Source organism: Nicotiana tabacum, chromosome 16 (assembly GCF_000715075.1).
Source record: "Nicotiana tabacum cultivar K326 chromosome 16, ASM71507v2, whole genome shotgun sequence".
Lineage (NCBI taxonomy): Eukaryota > Viridiplantae > Streptophyta > Magnoliopsida > Solanales > Solanaceae > Nicotiana > Nicotiana tabacum.
Window position 1 is genome coordinate 114278513 of NC_134095.1, and position 6426 is coordinate 114284938.

A 6426-nucleotide genomic window follows, 5' to 3' on the forward strand; every position below is an offset into this window, starting at 1 on the left:
AAAAGTGGTGAAAGTTTTCTCCAACATATCATGATCAGTAATATTATTACCACATAATTTCAATTGGAAAATAATTCTGAACATAGCAGAATTATACTCACTGATAGATTTAAAATTTTGTAGCCTTAGATGAGTCCAATCAGATCGTGCCTGTGGAAGAACGACCATCTTCATGTGGTCATATCTATCTTTCAAATTATTCTACAGTATGACTGGATCATTAACAGTAAGATATTCCATTTTCAGGCCCTCATTAAGGTGATGGCGTAGGAATATCATTGCTTTGGCAAGATCTTGGTTTGATGTCTGATTTTTGTCTTTGATGGTGTCTACCAGACCCATCGCATCAAGATGAATTTCAACATTAAGCACCCAAGACATGTAGCTTTTGCCCGATATATCCAGTGCTACAAATTCAAGTTTAGAAAGATTTGACATTATTTAGGAAAAGAAAGTTCTTAACTCTAATGCTTTCAAAGTATTTGCTCGAGATGCCAGAGTCTCGTGCTGATAACGTGTTATGAAATAAAGACTATAAAGTAAAGACAAGTATAGAGAGAAACTGATATATTATTTGAATTCAAACTGATGTACATAATGAACTGAAATCTCTTATATTTATAGAAGAAAGGAAGCTGCTGTGTAAGCTGCTGTGTAAGTTGCTACTACAAGCTGTTGTTTAAGCTGCTACTGCAAGTTGCTGTGTAAGCTGCTACTGCAAGCTGCTGTGTAAGCTGCTACTATACCAGATATGGATAATCTTCTACCTAGGGTAATGTTTATCCATAACCGGGTACCGAAGTGATAAGCTTCTTCAGGAAGCTTATTTCCAATAGAGTACTAAATAGATAAACATATTTACGGTGGAGTCCCATATGGATAAACTTCTTCAGGAAGATTATTTACAACGGAGTACTAAATGAACATCCATAATATAATATATTTATAACAGATTCAATTTTCTTTTCCTCCTTTTAACTAATAAAAGAGTTTAAAATTCTTTTCAACATTTTAAACTAGTAATAAATGACAGCCTCAGATAAATATACCATTTACTCGCAAATTTGTTCAGTATTGCTCAATACACTTACTGATTTGTGCCATGTGTCTACCCAATCAATTTAAGGCTGAGATTAAATAGGTCACTAAACAACTAAAAATAGTAATACAATTTCATATAAATAAAATAACAAAAAGTTTACTGCTAATAGTGTCAGTCTAGTTTCACCTTATTTGAACTTTTCTCTCACTCAACACAACATGCAGGCCCCACCATGATGTCATAACTAGTAGAATGATGTTCCCGAATACATTTTAACTGCTACAAGTGATTTCTTAACTTTTGGAATTGGCCTTTTCTATTTATTTATTTTCTTCTTAAATGAGACTTGACAAATAACACAATAAAAAATTATCTCTTTCATTCATGTTGACACAAAAGCATTTGAATAATAGATTTAACTGAAGTTGTTAAAATGCAATAAACAACCTTTAATAATCATCCAATTATTTCTAAAGTCCAAAGAAGCTACGGATGTACTTAAATAACATGTCCAGTATCTTAAATAAAATAATAAAAATCAACTAGAAATAAATTTAACATAGATCACAGTAAATTATTATCTCGAAACTCTTGTGCCCCTTGACTCTCGAAAAAGCTCGCCTGCCAAATAATGATAAATTATATACGTCAATAAAATAATGTGTTAAAAATAAATATAAAAGCTTCTTTTAATATAAACTTGATCATGAGGAAGAGAACAAGAATTTTGTGTATGTGCAAGAGCATCAAAATAAGAAGGTTCCTACACAAATAATATAAACCAAGTCAATTATATCAAAATAAGAAGGTTCCTACACAAATAATATAAACCAAGTCAATTATATAATATATTTGATAAAACAATTACCAAAAAGAGTGTGTTAATATTACCGTTAGCATTTGAGTAAAGCTATAAGATGCCTTCGAAAGTGAAAACTCGGAATGCTGGGATAAGTTGGCACAAGCCATACTTTGAGAGGCACTTAAATTAGAATTGTAAAAAAAGTTCTCATCTTTTGTTGAATCTTACGAATAAATATAAGAAATATTATAATTGTGTAACATTATAATAGTTTGTCAATATGAAATATTCGAATTATGAACTGAAATAAAATATGATATACCTAGTTGATACAATTTCGCTTATCAATTTTAGTTCTATCATTAACTGTAGATCCATCTTGATTAATAGAATCTGACTTCTTTCATCGAGCTTTCTTACTCTTTGAGTTCGCTTCAAGAGAAGTTTTGATCCTCTTTTTTAGACGTTTTGTGTTATCTTTATTTTTAAAATTGTTGGCTCGTGAGAGGAGATCTCTGTCATTATTTTCTTCTGGTAAATCTCTCGTTGAACCAGTAGTATGGAGAGATGGAGCCGTCACCTCCATAATTTGTTTCAATCTTGTGCTTAACTCATTTGCACATATTGCCGCTAGCTTATAGCCTTCATCAGTTTCAGAAGCTTTAGCTGTCATTCTAACAAATATAGGACAAAGGATTCTATAGCGATTCACAACGATTAGCTTTGAATCCTTTATCTCTATATCTTGCCCATCAATTTCTTTAATATTTACGACTTTTGTAGTTTTTGTCCATCTTTTCAAAATATACTCATCTGGAATTTTATCCACTCCTCTTATCACATCAAGAATTCTTATTGTATGACAACAAAGTATACCCATAGACTCAAACTTCATGCAAGTACAAGATATATGATCTGCCTCTGTCACCTTAACAATTTGCTCTCGAGTGTGCCCATACTTGCTAACCTTATACATGATGGGAAAATTATTTTCCTCACATCCATTCACTTTGATTATTAAAGACTTCATATATTCATCTTGAAACTTCGAAAAACTATTTGGTGTATATACCTCTCTAGCATGAAACAAAATTGGCACCTTTGCTTTTAATATTGGCAACCGTAATGCATCACATGTATCTTGCAGCTCATTATATCTTTTGTCCTCAATTGCTCTATCATAATGCTTAAAAAAACTGTACCAAATTATAATCAGACTGCAAATAATCCTTTAATTCACTATTCAAATTCTCACTTAATTGTGTGCTATTCATGCCACCCGAAAAGGTTTGTTTTCTATATGCTGCAAATAATTTTTCTCTCAAAGCATATATTCCTTGCAACCATTCATTTTCATGAAGATTATATTCATCAAGCATACTAGTCCAAGCATTTATAAATTCTCCTTCATCCTCATACTCATAAATGCATTTTCGAAAATCACCACGGAAAGAAGCGTACCTTTTATAAACTTGATTGAGGTGCTTTACAGCATTTTGTTCCATGTGCCAAACACACAACCTATGATGAACTTCAGGCATGACGAATGAGATGGCCTTACTCATAGCAGCATCTTGATTTGTAAAAATAGTTTTTGGTGTTTTTCCAGACATTGCTCTAAGAAATATTTCGAACAATCATTGAAAAGATTCTGAAGTCTCATCATACATCAGTGCACCTCCAAAAACAATCATTTTTCTATGGTTATTAAATCCAACAAAACTAGCCAAAGGTCTATGCTCTTTATTTGTCTGGTACGTAGTATCAAATGAAAGCACATCTCCAAAAATCTCATAATCTATTATCATCTTAGAATTTGCCCAAAATATGTTCGTGATCATATCATTAAATTCAGCTGTACCGCAAAAAAGAAAGATGGATCTTCAACTCTTTTTTTCTCAAAATATTCTAATAGTACTCCTGGAAGAAAATACCAAAAATAAGTATGTATGTGCTATTTTTAATATGAGAAAATTACATTCCAAAGACTAAATAAAAAATTATAGGCAATTTGAACAAGTAATTTACCTGCTTCTCCTTGTCCCATAGCTTTTTGCCTTTTTGTTTGAAGGTAGTTCTTACGATCTAACTTAGTACAGCCCAAATTTGCTCTGCCACCAGCTTGAAGACTCATAAAATCAAAAGTTCCTTTAGAAAATAATCCAGCATCCTCCGCCAAATCGATTTCATGAGTTTGTATGTCGTTCAAATTTCTGTGAGATGGCAACATGTGAATCATTGTCGGTAGAACGAGAGGATGGTTATGTTCTAACTCAACCTTAGTAATATGGTACTTTCCAACAAATTGGCGAGTAACAACAATATGAGCTTGGCATCCTGTTCTAGTCTCTTTTCGTGGATTTTTAGCTTGATATTTTCGTTTATCATCTCCACGGAAACCCTCCTTGAAACATGTAAGCTTTTGTGATGTTACATAACACAATTTCTTATTTATGTTCACGTACTCTTTGCGTACACTAAAACCAATCCTTTTTTTTGCATACTCATTGTAAAAGTTAAATGCACTCTCATTGTCGTCAAACTCAAGATCAAGCGCAGGCTCACGATCTATTGGCCCTTGAAAATTATTTTGTAAAACTTCTTCGGCAATAGCTTCACACTTGCTTTCTCCAAAATTGTCCATTATACTTCAAAAGAAAAAGAATACAAAACATAGAAACATCATTAAGTTTTGAATAGTTTAGCTAGAAATATATAAACTTGTTGTAAATTTATTAAAAAAAATTATTTAAACTTGTTGCATTTAAATTCTAATATGTAATGGAAAAAATATTATACTAGAACAGATGTAATGCATCTTCCAAAGAATATAAAATAAGTACAGTACCTTAATTAATCAAATTTAATAAGACTAAATAAGTCTAGTAAAAAAAAGAGTAGAACCTTGTCTTTCAAAAATTCTTCAACTGTTACGAAGTTGATCTTAATAACAATGGCGCTTTTGGTTTCCTAGGAAAAGAATAGAAGGCAATATTCTTACAAATCTACAATATATAATTAGTTAGAAAGATAAATGCAGATCTTTGATTTCTTATTCATAATCTTTTATAAAAGGAATGAGATGATGGACTGTTTTTTGGCGGTTAAATAATTGGTAAGATGAATTTCCGCCACTTTAATTTTCTTTTACTTTTCTTACACTTATTTTATGGAGATCATTTTACTAGTTATGACATCATGGTGGGGCCTGCATGTTGTGTTGAGTGAGAGAAAAGTGCAAGTAAGGTGAAACTAGACTGACACCGTTAGCAGTAAAATTTTTGTTATTTTATTTATATGAAATTGCATTACCATTTTTAGTTGTTTAGTGACCTATTTAATCTCAGCCTTGAATTGATTGGGTAGACACATGACACAAGTCAGTAAGTATATTGAGCAATAATGGACAAATTATCAATGGAGGGGATCTAGAAGGAATGGAAGTCTCTTCCCTACATCACTTTGGTAGCGTAGCATAAGATGGGGCAGGGAATGGACATTATCTTTTCAAATACCACATTTTTTTTATGGTGCAATCAACTTCTTCTAATTAGATGATGTTTTCCCTTTGATTTCATGCAATAAGTGTTTATCTTCTGAATGTACTCCTAACTATTTCTGTAGCCAGTTTGATTATGGACATATATATATATATATATATATATATATATATATATATATATATATATATATATATATATATATATATATATATATATATATATATATATATATATACTTCTGCGTGTATCTATATCAATGAGTATATAATTTTAAAAAATTAATAGAATATTATTAAATAAAATAATTGAGTGATAAATAAAAATTTAAAAAGTGTAAGTTCTTGAAAATAAATAATGTCAATATTATAGATCGATAAAGGAAGAAGTCTTGCCATACAAAATTCTCAAACATATAATGCAAAAACTAATAGGATAAAACTCTAAAATAAAATATTGATATAAAATATAAATCCAAACAACACATATATTTAACTCGATTTTGATTAACCTATAGCCTCTTCCTTCGCTTCTCAAAAGAATGCCATAAGTAATTTGAATACGAAGAATATAGTCCATTATTGATATCAAAAAAAAAAAATTAAGTGGACATAAGTCTAATTGAATTCGAAGTTCACTAAATTAAAAACTAAACATTAGTAGAATTAATAAGATAATTTTAATTATTTTTCTCGTCTAATAAATATATAGAACTTTTCAAATACACCTTTTTATAGTTGTGATTACTGAATTGTTATCGTTGTTCACGAAAGAGCTCTAGCTCTAGTTTATCTTTGAGCTTGTCAGTTATCTCTAAATATAGCTTTAAACAATAGATGATTTCTCCATATTTGTTATAAAATAAAGATCGTAAAGTAAAGACAATTATAAAGAGAGATATATTATTCGAATTCAAACTGATGTATATAATGAACTGAAATTTCTTCTATTTATAGAAGAAATGAAACTGCTGTGTAAGCTGCTACTATACCACATATGGATAATTTTCTACTGAGAACAATGTTTATCCATAACGGAGTACTGAAAAGATAAGCTTATTATATCCGGTATGGATAATCTTC

General features: G+C 30.4%; 2 protein-coding genes across 2 annotated transcripts; both read right to left on the minus strand.

The window, feature by feature from the left end:
- Positions 1-2247: 2247 nt before the first annotated feature.
- Positions 2248-3457, minus strand: LOC107769291 (protein FAR1-RELATED SEQUENCE 5-like). Its single transcript, XM_016588497.1, has 2 exons — positions 3189-3457; positions 2248-3040 (listed from the first exon to the last, which is right to left on the minus strand). Exons 1-2 carry the CDS (start codon positions 3455-3457, stop codon positions 2248-2250), a joined length of 1062 nt encoding a protein of 353 aa, XP_016443983.1.
- Positions 3458-3481: 24 nt separating this feature from the next.
- LOC107769292 (protein FAR1-RELATED SEQUENCE 5-like) lies at positions 3482-4488 on the minus strand. Its single transcript, XM_075232257.1, has 2 exons — positions 3873-4488; positions 3482-3699 (listed from the first exon to the last, which is right to left on the minus strand). Exons 1-2 carry the CDS (start codon positions 4486-4488, stop codon positions 3482-3484), a joined length of 834 nt encoding a protein of 277 aa, XP_075088358.1.
- Between the last annotated feature and the right edge of the window lie 1938 nt (positions 4489-6426).

Coding starts and splice junctions, on each gene's coding strand:
- LOC107769291 (XM_016588497.1), bottom strand. CDS start 3,457: ATGTCTGGAAAAACACCAAAAACTATTTTTACAAATCAAGATGCTGCT. Junction 3,041..3,188: donor AATCTTCATGAAAATGAATG/GTTGCAAGGAAT, acceptor AATTTGGTACAG/TTTTTTTAAGCATTATGATA.
- LOC107769292 (XM_075232257.1), bottom strand. CDS start 4,488: ATGGACAATTTTGGAGAAAGCAAGTGTGAAGCTATTGCCGAAGAAGTT. Junction 3,700..3,872: donor TATGGGACAAGGAGAAGCAG/GTAAATTACTTG, acceptor TTTGCGGTACAG/CTGAATTTAATGATATGATC.